General features: G+C 43.7%; 2 protein-coding genes across 3 annotated transcripts in view; both read left to right on the top strand.

Annotated features, from left to right (window-relative positions):
• LOC119299934 (glutathione S-transferase T3-like) overlaps nucleotides 1-8,367 on the top strand; it is a 34,519-nt gene extending 26,152 nt beyond the window's left edge. The window contains exon 5 of one of the 2 annotated variants that reach the window (XM_037577043.1): nucleotides 7,791-8,367. The gene's annotated coding sequence lies outside the window, so the exon portion shown is untranslated. Of the gene's footprint in view, nucleotides 1-7,786 lie in introns of both variants that reach the window. The other variant, XM_037577044.1, reaches the window with a different exon arrangement.
• A 1,314-nt stretch (nucleotides 8,368-9,681) lies between these two features.
• On the top strand, nucleotides 9,682-14,117 carry LOC119299932 (probable boron transporter 2). Its single transcript, XM_037577041.1, has 12 exons — nucleotides 9,682-10,037; nucleotides 10,134-10,216; nucleotides 10,356-10,548; nucleotides 10,663-10,801; nucleotides 11,315-11,480; nucleotides 11,634-11,800; nucleotides 11,897-12,070; nucleotides 12,156-12,251; nucleotides 12,336-12,473; nucleotides 12,575-12,894; nucleotides 13,098-13,365; nucleotides 13,506-14,117. Exons 1-12 carry the CDS (start codon nucleotides 9,934-9,936, stop codon nucleotides 13,794-13,796), a joined length of 2,139 nt encoding a protein of 712 aa, XP_037432938.1. The 5' UTR covers nucleotides 9,682-9,933; the 3' UTR covers nucleotides 13,797-14,117.

Genomic DNA, 14,117 nt, shown 5'->3' with positions numbered 1-14,117 from the left:
CCCGAGGCCGGCCGCCGCCCGCACCTCCTCGCCGGCGCGCGGGCCGCCACCGGTCTCCCCCGACCTTCCCGGCGCCGCCCCGGCCTCTCCCCGCTGCTCCGGCCGCCTCCACCGGCTCCGGCGAGCCGTCTCCGGCGAACTCGCGCGGGTGCTACAGTGCTGCTACAGTAGCCGGATCTAGATCTAGGTTGACCCTCTCTCCCTCGAAACCTTAACTTCCAGATTTTTATGCATTCTTTGACTGCTTGTATCTTCGCAACCGTAGATCCGTTTTGGGCATATGATATATCAAAATCCTCGTCTCGACATGTACATCATTTCATTCCATTGCATCATTTGCATTTGAGGTCATCTTGATGCCCAAAATGCTGTTAGAAGGAGGCTTCGTGAGTTAAATTGCAGATCCGTTAGTTCATCATGCACTTTTGTCTTTTTTGCCATGTTTAATTCGTACATGATATGCCTGTGCCCCTTTGGGATGAATTGTTAAGCATTTTGTCTTCTTTCCAGAGGTGCCACCCATGCATTTTTAGGATGTGTGTGTTGTCTTGTGCAAGCTTGCGAAGAGAGGTACCTGAGATTGCAGATTTCAGGGACTTAGTGATTTCACTAAGTCTGGGATATTTTAGTTCGTGATGCTATATGTCCAGCTTGTTTCCTAGTGATCCGTGCCTCTTTTGAGGATGATCAGTAAGGGAGTTTTGATATTTAAGTTATGCTCTATCCATCCATGTCTTTGTTTGCATATGTGGAGTGCTCTAGGTTGACTCAATCGAGCTCAACTTTTGCTTCGTTGTTAATCTGGGCAGATCGTCAACTTGTTTGCGATTTTGCCGATGCTACCGTTAGTGTTCCATGCATGCTATGCCTTCGTTCTTGCCATGTGTAGCTAGCACTTTGTGCCTTCTTGCTGGTTATATGCTTTCCTTGCCATGACTTGCACCGTAGTGAGTGCATCGAGCTCGTTTACATGCCTTCGCGAGTTATATTTCAGCGTGTCTCAGTTTTCACTAAGTCTGAAAACTGATTGTGTTCGAGCTATGTTCGTGAGCTCGGTAGAGTATTTTGTGAACCCTTTTGGCCCCAGGTCACTTTGGGTGTTTTTTTAAGCTTGTTGAGTAGCTCCATTCCATGTTCTTACTTGTCATGTTCAGGTTTTCTATCATGTTGTTTTGCTGCTCCGAAGAGAGCATCGTGATCTGAAATTTCAGACTAGTGTTAATTTCACTAAGTCTGAAATCTGTTTTGCATTTGCGTTTTAGCCATGCTTGTTTGAACCTCTTAATGGATGAATTTGCCTATGGCTCAGTGCTAGTGTTTTGTCAACCATCTTGTGTACATCACTGCCATGTATTTTGTTTTCATGTTTGGTGGCTGTAGCATGTTCATTTCGTTGCTTTTAGATGCCTACTTGCTGTAAATCGCATACCGGTGTCATATCTTAAAACGCTCGCCATTTCCAAACCGTAGCTCCGATTCCAATGATCTTTATATCGTTTTCAAGCGATTTCATCCCCTCTATCCAGTGGCACACTTGGTTTTCCAAGTTGATGCCAGGTTCATGCATTTCCTGTCATATCTTGCATTTTGCATCCCGCATCGCATCCCGCATAGCATATCGTCATTTCATCATATTGCTTGGTCTTGCCGTGGTTGATTGTATCCTTGTTGCTTGTTTGTCTTGTTGGGTAGAGCCGGGAGACGAGTTCGCTACCGAGGAGCCCGTTGAGTTTGCTTGTGAGGATCCAGTCAACTCTGACAACTGTGCAGGCAAGATGATCATACCCTCGAAATCACTACTATCTTTGCTATGCTAGTTTGCTCGCTCTTGCTATGCCAATGCTACGATGCCTACCATTTGCTTGTCAGCCTCCCAGATTGCCATGTCAAACCTCTAACCCACCATGTCCTAGCAAACCGTTGATTGGCTATGTTACCGCTTTGCTTAGCCCCTCTTATAGCGTTGTTAGTTGCAGGTGAAGATTGAAGTTTGTTCCTTGTTGGAACATGGAGATGTTGTTCCTTGTTGGAACATGTTTACTTGTTGGGATATCACAATATATCTTACTTAATTAATGCATCTATATACTTGGTAAAGGGTGGAAGGCTCGGCCTTATGCCTGGTGTTTTGTTCCACTCTTGCCGCCCTAGTTTCCGTCATATCGGTGTTATGTTCCCGGATTTTGCGTCTCTTACGCGGTTGGGCTATAATGGGAACCCCTTGACAGTTCGCCTTAAGTAAAGCTTCTCCAGCAATGCCCAACATTGGTTTTACCATTCGCCACCTAGCCTCTTTTTTTCCCTTGGGTTTCGCGGACTCAAGGGTCATCATTATTTTCCCCCCCGGGCCAGTGCTCCTCTGAGTGTTGGTCCACCTGTCAGCTACCGGTGGCTACCAGGGGCAACTCTGGGCTGGCCTACCCGTACCTAGGACAATCTGAGTGTGCCCTGAGAAAGAGATATGTGCAGCTCCTATCGGGATTTGTCGGCACATTCGGGCGGTGTTGCTGGTTTAGTTTTACCCTGTCGAAATGTCTTGTTGTACCGGGATACCGAGTCTGATCGGAATGTCTCGGGTGGAGGTCTATTCCTTCGTTGACCGTGAGAGCTTGTCATGGGCTAAGTTGGGACTCCCCTGCAGGGATTGAACTTTCGAAAGTCGTGCCCGCGGTTATGGGCAGATGGGAATTTGTTAACGTCCGGTTGTAGAAAACCCGAAGTTGACCTTAATTAAAATACATCAACCGCGTGTGTAACCATGATGGTCTCTTTCCGGCGGGGTCCAGGAAGTGAACATGGTTGTTGGAGTTATGTCTGACGTAGGTTGTTATAGGATCACTTCTTGATCATACTTTTATCGACCGTGCTTTGCCTTCTCTTCTCGCTCTCATTTGCGTTTGTTAGCCACCATATATGCTAGTCGCTTGCTGCAGCTCCACCTCATTACTCCATCCTTACCCATAAGCTTAAATAGTCTTGATCTCGCGGGTGCGAGATTGCTGAGTCCCCGTGGCTCACAGATACTTCCAAAACCAGTTTGCAGGTGCCTATGTTACCGTGCAGATGACGCAACCAAGCTCAAGGAGGAGCTCGATGAAGATCTTGCCCTTTGTGTTGTTTCGTTCTAGTTGATCAGTAGTGGAGCCCAGTTGGGGTCGATCGGGGACCTTTGTCGCATTTGGGGTTCTTCTTTTATTTTGGTTCCGTAGTCGGACCTTGATTGTATCTGGATGATGTAATGCTTATTCATGTATTTGTGTGAAGTGGCGATTGTAAGCCAACTATGTATCTCTTTCCCTTATGTATTGCATGGGTTGTGTGAAGATTACCTCACTTGCGACATTGCTTTCAATGCGGTTATGCCTCTAAGTCGTGCTTCGACACGTGGGAGATATAGCCGCATCGAGGGCGTTACACAGCCAAACCGATACAAAGTGATGAGAAAACTCTCATATAAACAGGTCGAAAGAAAATAAAACAACACCGGGCGAGTGGCACAAGTGCCACTAACCTAACACCAAGCATAAAAACAGGAGTGGCCACCCCTAACAAACTACATCCATAACTACTCAAGAGGAACGGAGCCGTGCCACCATGAGAAAGTACTGGACACCGAGCCATCTTTGAAAAGGGCTGACTCGCCGTTGAGATAGCCCGCTCGCGCCGGGCTGTCGAGTGTCGCTCCTGCCAAGAGATAGCAAGGACCGCTAACGGAATCCACAGGCTTTGGTGATCGATCATGACATTGTCGATCCGGTGAATAACAATGCAGAACCAAACCAATAAAATTTACTAGTATATTATTTTGTTCATAGGATTGGAAAGGAGGCTTCGGTGATCGATCATGGCATTGATGTTCTTTAGTTTACAAACAGTATCTTAGATTTATTGTACTTGTAGTACAGTGCTATGCTGTCGATCCTGCGCATACCGATGCATATCCCGGCCTATAAAATTTACTAGTATACTGTTTTGTTCATTCATAGGATTGGAAAGGAGGCTTAGGTGATCTGTCATGACTTTGACGTTCTTTAGTTTACAAAGAGCATCTTAGATTTATTGTACTTTTTTTAACAATGATTTATTGTATTTCTACAATGCTACGTTGTCGATCCGGTGAATAACGATGCATGCATTGATCTAGCAAGAAGCTTCTTAATGAGCTTGGCTTAAATTATATTACAAAATAAGTTGCAATCCAGCTGCCACAGTTAGGTAAATAAATCTACGCATGCTTTGCGTCGAACCAATCTGAGATCTGCCTGGTTAGCTTTCACCTTTTCAGGAGTCATTGCATCTCAGATATTATATTGAGTACCACCTAGCCATTCTCTAGATAGTTAAGAGGAAAGTATACTAAAGAAATATTTGTGTCATCTTTCCGAAGTGAGATAGGGTACAAACCAGGATCAGTTTGTTTATTAAGCTGCCATGTTATGCTAAATTTATCTTACAGAAAAAAGGGTTGTTTGATTTTGCTTCGGTAGGCGGTCAGGCTGAATGAAAGGAAAACCAGTTGGTGACTTGGTGGTTGCTGACATCCAGGCCACTAGCCAGCATATTTTCTGAATCTTGATTTGATCCATACTAGGATGTCCATGATGGTTCCTTCACAAAAGTGATGGTCATGCTGATGATTATTTGTCTTACAAAATATTTACAATTCATATGATTAACTGACAAATATTAGAGTATTCTATTCTTTTTGTGACATTTTGATGCAGAAGAAGTTCCTAATGTCAAATCCACTAGACCTAATTTGAGCAGACTTCCTTTTACATTATCAAACAACGAGGGAAAAGGCAAAACCTATCATTTTATACTGAACTTATGTGGTTACTTTACAGCTGATGCCATGAACCAGCCCATGCTTGTAAAGACCCTTGCTTTATTGGTTTCAAAACTATTATCAGAAAGTTCAGACAAGTCACATCCAAATAAATCACCATATCTTCTTCTTGTAGAGGTTGCAACCGAGAAAACAAGATATTTCTGCTTCCTTTGCCGTGAAAGGAATACTTAAGCGTAGTTTCTGATTTGCACTCCTTCTCAGAGATATTTTCGTCAGGCTGCTATGTTTGTGCTCACCGAAAGCTCGCCAATTACCGCTGCACATATGATCTTACCGGATCAAAAGGTCGAAAAGACAGGCCACAAAATACTAATAATGCCGTCTCCTCAGTTTCTAGGACAAATTTCCAGTATAGATAATGTCATAGTGAGTTGAGAGGTCAATCATCATCAGGCAAACTTAAATCTACAAATTCAAAAGTTTCTCAGCCTTGTAATCATAGTAAACGTTATCATAGTGGAGTTGAGAGTACTAGAAAACTGAAACTGTCGAATATTGCACTGCTATTTTCTTAATTTCTTGGGCTAACCTTCAATATGATAACATGACAGAAATCAGTAATCATTGGGAAAACAGAGCATACAACTTGGTGTGATCAACATGCCCATAATCATCCATGATTGCACCTCTTCCCTGACGACAATAGGCCAATATTAACTTGGCATGCATAGTACACCAAGATCCAGGAACCTTTCTTGGCAATATTTCTTTCCGTGTGAAGAAAACTGTGCACAACATGCATTTTCACGGCACAATGCAACGCATGTGGATCTTAATGAGGGGAACCAAAATAGAAGCATACTGGACTATATACGAATCCTGGAAAACTAGCTCTGCATCAGTGCAGCTTTGGAGTCTAGCACTTCGCTCTGATAACTACTTGTTCAACATCAAAATGCCAGCACATGCTGATAAAACGTTTGCCAGAAAAATAGAGTAGCTGGTACAATAATGGAATGGTTTATCTATTCATGCATCTAGGCCATGATATTTCTAGCAGGTAAGTGTATATCCTACTATCCCCTGGTTAGGCGCCTCGTGGAGATCACGGAGGCACACATCTACTATCAGTAGGGCTCATATATAGATCTACAATTATGGTTATGATTTAACAACAGGAAGTTAGGTAAAAATTGGAAGAATGCAAGGAGCATTGAATGGCCTATTTCTCTCTCGGCTATCTCTGACAATTGTGTGTGCACCTTCCCTTTTCCCGGGAAGAAAATTTAGCCCTTACTTACATCACAACAATGGAAACATCTAGTTTTGCTTTATTCAGGGCGAGGAGGTCCTGGGCTTTTCACGGCAAAAGTAACACTCAGAGTTGCACACACTACATCTAGTGTTACTTTTCACGGCATAATGCAACGCATGTGGATCTTAATGAGAGGAACCATAATAGAAGCATACTGATACTGGACTATATATGAATCCTGGAAACTAGTTCTGCATCAGTGGAGCTTGGAGTCTTGCACTTCATTCTGATAAGCACTTATTCAGCATCAAAATGCCAGCACGTGCCGATAAAACGTTTGCCAGAAAAATAGAGTGGGTGATACAATAACGGAATGGTCTATCTATCCAGGCCATGATATTTCTATAGCATGTAAGTGTATATCCTCCCCTCAAAAAAAGAAAGTGTATGATGATTATGATTGGACAAACGGTACACAAAGTGAGATAGTAACAGCAGGAAGTTAGGTAAAAATTGGAAGAATGCAAGGAACATTGAATGACATATTTCTCTCTTGGCTATGTGTATCTTTCCTTTCTCGGGAAGAAAAATTCAGCCCTTCCCCCTTACATCACAATGGAAACATCTAGCTTTGCTTTGATCAAATGTTAATAGCAGTGGTACTACACTTGATAACTTCTCGAATACATGATGACATCGGCACATTTCCAACGTGCAACTTTTAGTGTTACTTTCTATAAGATCTTATTAAAAGTTATTTAATATGTGAGTTATATTGTGAGAATACTTTCCATGGAAAAACAAATAAATTTATATCCACATGAGCAATATAAACATTTTTAGTACATATCCGGTCAAAATTAGGGAAGTTTAATTGCAACTAGTAGGTTCCAGCTCTCTAAAATTTCCTGAATAGAGAAATGCATAATTGAAATTACCACGTTTTTGTTGAAATTGCGAATTTTTTGAAATATTCTTAGATGTCAAGCATGCAAATTTTGGCGAAAGTGCATGAGAACAAAGTTGGCATATCTGTCATGCTAAGTCATGTCCAATGACCTAACTATTAACAAAAAAAATATAGTTTCTTACTGCAGTTCTTTTCATGTCAGTGCAAGCTAGCATCACTCGCTTTTTTCAAGTCCATAGAAATATAGTTTAACTGAAGATCTCGGTTAAAAAAAGAGTACCAAATAAAAGCACCATTGCACGTGTGCAGGAGTAGCCTGTCAAAGTGCTCTCTTATTTATATGCATATTGTTTAGGGTTGATCTTTCAACCAAGTTAAGGAGAGTTGAACATTCTTAGGAGGGATGAGATGAAGCAAGGAGCTATACTACACACCAACCTATTTAACCTTTGGTATGCAGATGGTAGTGCAGGCAGTTAGCCTTTTCATCATAAATTTTATTTTAAGTACTAAAAGCTTTTATTATCATAAAAGGCCAACATGCTTGCACAAACCCTAAAATGTGTCGGTTGATGGATGGGCAGTTAGTTAGCTCACGCTAAAGTGCAGGTGCAGGATCCAGAGCTTGACACCACATGCATGCCCAGAAACCATCATGTGTATAGTAGATGTTACTCTCCATTGTCAGCATCAGAGAGAAAGTAAAGCACTTACGCTAAACAAGTTTATTTATTTACCAATTAAGCACATTCATATACAGTATATTTGATCTAGCACAAAGTACCAGATTAGCCCATCAGAACCGCTTGCCCTGACCTTGTTTTTCAAGCTAGGTAAAAAGGTACCTGTCTCTCCGTGTTATCTGAAGATAATAAATTCATCGACAAGACAAATATTCTTCAGATAACTCCACACGGGAGCCAGAGCAAGAGCTTGTAGCTTTGTTAATGTTTCTCCAGAGACAATCATGCATGCTGGGACAAAGCTAAGGTCAACGTTTTGATCTACGCCAGAAGCAAACTTCAGTTTTCAATGCTCCTCAGAGCCTGATTTCTTAATGGAAGATTCCGTGGACATGAACAGGATGCTGGTTTCTAGGAGCTTATGCACGCCGTTTCTTATTAACTGCAAGTACTGGATGTTTTGAAGTAAAATAATGCATGTGCACATGCTGAGGCGAAGTGGTTGTGGTTTGTGACTGATCAAGTTAGTTGATTGTAGGTTCAGAATAATATTAGTACAATCATACTAGTCCCCATTTTGTATTTGTTGAGTTCTGGATGGTGGGGCCACATGGTCGTAACTCACACTGTGCTGTGATATAATATGTAAAAATATTTTGCGCCCGGGATTTGTTGCACTTACAGAACAGCTGTTGGCCTGCTGCTTCCATAAATTAATTACAGTTCACAGTTACGGTTGTAAACTATGAGAACTGAGCTAGGTTGTTGAACCCGTCCGTTTATTCGCGGAGAGGCCTCGCTTCTACCTAACAGCGGACAGTTAAGGAACCATGTGTTTATCTTTATGATGCATATAAACTGGCAGCTATGCTTGAGAATTGTTGGCTTTGTCCCTTGGTCAAGTGTCAATTAATCTTACGTATTAGAAATAGGACGCGGAGGAATTGATCCCGGGCACCAGTGATCCCGGATGAACAGTAAAATCCAAAAAAATAGTAAAAAAATTCAAAAAAATCTGAATTTTTTTGTCAAGAAACTTTGATGTTTTTTCTACATGCGTGTCAATTTTCGTGATGAAATGACATTTGTGGAGGTGTCAGCAAAAAAAAACAAAATCATGCTCCAAAAAAACTGTTTTTGGAAGCATTTTGGAGCATCGATTTTGTTTTTTTTGCTGAGACCTGCATGAATGTCATTTTGTCATGAAAATTTGTACGCATGTGAAAAATATGTCAATGTTTGTTGCCAAAAAAATTCAGATTTTTTTGAACTTTTTAAATATATTTTTTGTTTGTACTGTAGCAAAGGGTGCCTGTGAGCTCGAGCTCACAATAGCACTTTCGGCTTTTCTACAGATAAGAAAATGAAAAGCAATAACTTATGAGATAAAAAGAGGTGAAAAGGGCCACTGCTGAAAGCTACAGCTTCACACTGATTAGCATTTCTTGAAAAGCTTCATACTAGTTTGCAGCGGTTTCCGTTGTGTTCTCATTTCTCAGGCAGTTATACTACATATAAGGATCAACTTAACAGAAATAATGAAAACCTAGAAAAATAATTATTAATTGATTAGAGGAAGCTGCTTGGCGCCTTCCCCTCGGCCAGACGGACAGCTAGAGCTGGACTGGCACTCACTGGCCTTCCAGTGCCAGTGAATATAAATGTGACCCACCGAGAGCACATGTCATAAATATTTCTGGCAATATCAATTTCATTTTATCGTCTTAGTAACATCTTTCCCATGGTGGTAGTCAAACTCAAGAATATTTGACCAACACAAGTCCTGAAAACGAATCACATTTGCAATCTAATCAGAGGGAGTAGCAGTCAGGCTCTACCGTCAAGAGGAGAGGACAGGACAGGATAGGATTTAGGACTACCATCAGCCACGCAAAGCCACAACTATCTTGCCCTAACATATCTTTTCCCCTGATCCCGTCGGTAATCTCCCTTTGTGACAGGAAATTGGTTTAGTACCACAGACAGTGTTGCCTGCTGACTCTCCACTGGCCCGTCTGTCTATATAGCCGTCCTCTATCTCACAGCTCCAGTACCTTCCGAGAGCTTCTCCTCCTCAAATCCCGCCCTCCCTCGCTCACCAGTGCTGCTCCCTCTGCTACCTACGCTTTTCTTCAACTTTTAGCCGCCCTTGGCCCCCGTAGCTTCCTCCATGGATCCGTGCTAAATGCAGAGCGAGCTCGAGAGCTCGTAGCGTTTCTCCCGGTCCGGTCTGCTGCAAAGCGTAATCTGGGTCTCTGAGTACGCTCTCCGACTCCTTGGTGTTTCCGAGGAAATGGAGGAGAGCTTCGTGCCCCTCCGAGGCATCAAGAACGACGTCCGCGGGCGGCTCACCTGCTACAAGCAGGACTGGACGGGAGGCTTCAGCGCCGGTATCAGGTACGGGCGCATCTGCCTTGTTCTCCTCTACTAGCATTGTGTTGCTGGCACAAGATCTTGGAATGATGAAGCTGCCGCGTCCCGTGTGTGTTTCAGGATCCTGGCGCCGACCACCTACATCTTCTTCGCGTCCGCGATACCCGTGATATCGTTCGGGGAGCAATTGGAGAGGAGCACCGGTAATGGAGGAGCCAAATCTTCTGTTTCCTTTGTGTTTTGAGTTCTGTTTTGTTGTTAGTTTCAGACTTTCAGTGCATTTGAGTGAGTGACCAGAGAAGCTTGCTTGCTTACTAAGGGGGCTCTAATGGTTTGGTGCAGATGGGGTCCTCACGGCAGTGCAGACATTGGCATCCACCGCCCTGTGTGGCATAATCCACTCCATTGTGGGAGGGCAGCCCCTGCTGATCCTGGGCGTGGCAGAGCCGACCGTCATAATGTATACCTTCATGTTCAGCTTCGCCAAGGACAGGGCCGACCTCGGTCCCAACCTCTTCCTCGCCTGGGCCGGTTGGTAAGTCATCCCTGTTGCATTGATGCAGATGATTACTGTTGTCGGTTGGTCCAATTGCAGTTTTTTTCAAAAAAAAAAAAAAAAGGTTTTGAAGCCATGGATGTGTGTATGCAGGGTCTGTGTGTGGACTGCCCTCTTGCTGTTCTTGCTGGCGGTACTGGGCGCGTGCTCCATCATAAACCGGTTCACCCGCATCGCCGGTGAGCTGTTCGGGCTCCTCATCGCAATGCTCTTCATGCAGCAAGCTATCAAGGTAGGTACACACCAGGGCCTCTTGTGGTGTCCTTGCTTATTTGGCCTTGACATCATGTGATGATGCAGAAAGTTATCAAGACATTCTGTTGATGTTGGTTCGTTTTCTTTGAGGTGAATGTGGTATGAACCTGGTGCAGAACACAAAGTACCCTTCTAAGAGTTGTTCACTACTCTAGTCAAGCTCTATCTGCCAACTAGTGGGAAAGCCTAATGACATGTGCAGAAGCTGAAAAGCACATGGAGGCTAATGGGGATGTCCCAAAACTGCACATTCAGTGATTCTGCTGTTTGGCCATTGCTCCAACCAAATGTTTCCTTGTCCTAAATCTCGAATATGCTTTGGCCTAAATTCTAAACAGTGGAAGTGTTCAAATAAAAAATGTTTGTTTGACATAAATGGTCAGTAACAGAACATAAAAATGTTTATCTGAGATGAATGTGCAAACTGAACTCTCTGTATTTAATAGACGTTCCATGTGTACTCTAGCTCACATACCTGGGTTGGTTGCAGGGACTTGTTGACGAGTTCCGCATTCCTGGGAGGGAGAACATAAAAGCACTACAGTTTGTTCCATCATGGAGGTTTGCCAACGGAATGTTCGCCATCGTGTTGTCATTTGGCCTTTTGCTCACCGCGCTGCGGAGCAGGAAAGCGCGATCCTGGCGCTATGGAGCAGGTATATCTATCTGTAAATTGTAGCTGGTCCTGCGGCAGATGCTATGAGAATTTGCTTGCCTCAGATCTCCTCCACTTTCTTTGCTTCCTACCATTGTTACGCGCTTCAGTTAACCCAACTCTGTATTCCTTGTGATGCTTTTACCGTACCTAGGTTGGCTGCGTGGCTTCGTCGCCGACTACGGTGTTCCACTGATGGTGCTGGTGTGGACAGGAGTTTCCTACATACCACATGACAGTGTGCCGAAAGGGATCCCGCGGCGCCTCTTCAGCCCTAATCCATGGTCCCCTGGTGCATATGACAACTGGACAGTCATCAAGGTACTACTACATAAACTCAACCAGACTTCTGAAACATTCAAGTTTCTTCATGTGAGCCATCAGAGCTCATCAAACGTTTCCAATACCATTGAGCAGGACATGCTCCAAGTGCCAGTCATGTACATCATTGGTGCCTTCATGCCTGCAACAATGATTGCTGTCCTGTACTACTTCGACCACAGCGTGGCATCCCAGCTTGCTCAGCAGGCGGAGTTTAATTTGAGGAAGCCTCCATCTTTCCACTATGATTTGCTTCTCCTAGGCTTCCTGGTATGTCCAGATGAGTATAACTCTGGCTAGTAACTTCAACATTCGGTATATGTTTTATCTTATTTCAATGTAATTTCTTGAACAGACGTTGATGTGTGGCCTGATTGGTATCCCTCCATCCAATGGCGTCATTCCACAGTCGCCGATGCATACAAAGAGCTTGGCTACTCTAAAGCATCAGGTAGGATAGGAGGAATGTTCTGAACTTCTGATGTTTGATCAATACTTGACACTTCCATTCAAATGACAAAACATTTCTCCACAGATACTCCGTAACCGACTAGTGGCCACGGCACGGCAAAGCATGCGCCAGAACGCGAGCTTGAGCCAACTGTACAACAACATGCAGGATGCTTATCATCAGATTCAGACACCGCTGATCCACCAACAACAGACCGTCAAAGTATGCACAGATCTGATTGAAATTAATTGATCGCAGTATCGTATATAAAAACAGTCTAGTACATGCATCTGATATTGCAATGCCATTTTCACAAAATGTAGGGCTTAAACGAGCTCAAGGACTCCACTGTCCAGTTAGCATCAAGCATGGGTAACTTCGATGCACCGGTTGATGAGACAATCTTTGACATAGAAAAAGAGATTGATGATCTGCTGCCTATGGAGGTCAAGGAGCAAAGGTTGAGCAACTTTCTACAGGCTGTGATGGTTGGGGGCTGCGTGGCCGCCATGCCCTTACTGAAGAAGATCCCTACAGCAGTTCTGTGGGGGTATTTTGCGTTCATGGCGATTGAGAGCTTGCCTGGTAACCAGTTCTGGGAACGAATTTTGCTGCTCTTCACTGCTCCCAGCAGAAGATACAAGTAAGTTTCACTAGTTTCATTACTCTGAACTCTGAAGTCAGGAAATCTGAACATTCTACTGCACATATGTGTATTCACAGATGTGTAATCTGGTGGAAACAATAAATCATATCATTATATAAAATATGTAAAATTGTTTGTAGTCTAGTCATCAGCAGCCCCCGTGTGAGACTTAAATGCTTACCATTTACCAATCTTTGCAGGGTGCTGGAAGAGTACCATACAACATTTGTCGAGACTGTGCCATTCAAGACGATAGCCATGTTCACACTCTTCCAGACCACATATCTGCTTGTTTGCTTTGGGATCACATGGATCCCAATAGCTGGGGTTCTCTTCCCCCTCATGATCATGCTCCTGGTTCCAGTCAGGCAGTACATCCTCCCAAAGCTCTTCAAAGGTGCACATCTCAATGACCTGGACGCAGCGGAGTATGAGGAGTCACCGGCTATCCCGTTCAACCTTGCTGCGGTGAGTCCATAAACTCTTGATCTGTCCTGACAGGCAGCCATGTTTGTCATCATGCCATTTTCTAACGTTTAGCTGATGGCGGCTAGAAGAATTTTAATCCTGTTACACTAGCTTGACACTGAATGGTGTAAAACTTTCAGCAAGATATTGATGTGGCACTGGGACGCACCCAAAGCGCAGAGATCCTTGACGACATGGTCACAAGAAGCCGCGGTGAGATCAAGCGCCTGAATAGTCCGAAGATCACCAGCTCAGGTGGCACTCCTGTCACGGAACTGAAAGGCATCCGCAGCCCTTGTATGTCTGAGAAGGCCTACAGCCCTCGCGTCAACGAGCTGAGGCATGAACGCAGCCCTCTAGGGGGGCGAGACAGTCCACGGATGGGTGAGGCCCGGCCATCCAAGCTGGGTGAAGGCTCAACACCAAAGTGAAGCAATAATGCTGCATCGCTCATAGCTACTGGAAGTAAATTATATCGATAATTTAAGCATCAGTGCTAGTATGAGATGTCTACTTATGCACGGTATGATGCCACTATATGATGGCCAGTGATGAAGTATGAGGCCCCTATATGATGCCTACTGATGAAGTATGAAAATAGGCTAATGTGTATCTATCTGTAGCCTCCTGATCTAAGGGAGCACCGTATGTGTAATCTCTGAATGAGTAGAAGACTATTATAGCATCAACTTTGAAACTTTTTTCAGTCTCACTTTTCTATATTACTGCAAACTGTTCATATTATTCTTTGA

This window comes from Triticum dicoccoides, chromosome 5A (assembly GCF_002162155.2).
Source record: "Triticum dicoccoides isolate Atlit2015 ecotype Zavitan chromosome 5A, WEW_v2.0, whole genome shotgun sequence".
NCBI lineage: Eukaryota > Viridiplantae > Streptophyta > Magnoliopsida > Poales > Poaceae > Triticum > Triticum dicoccoides.
Note: the sequence above shows the minus strand (reverse complement) of the source record. Positions and strands in the feature narration are given on the sequence as shown.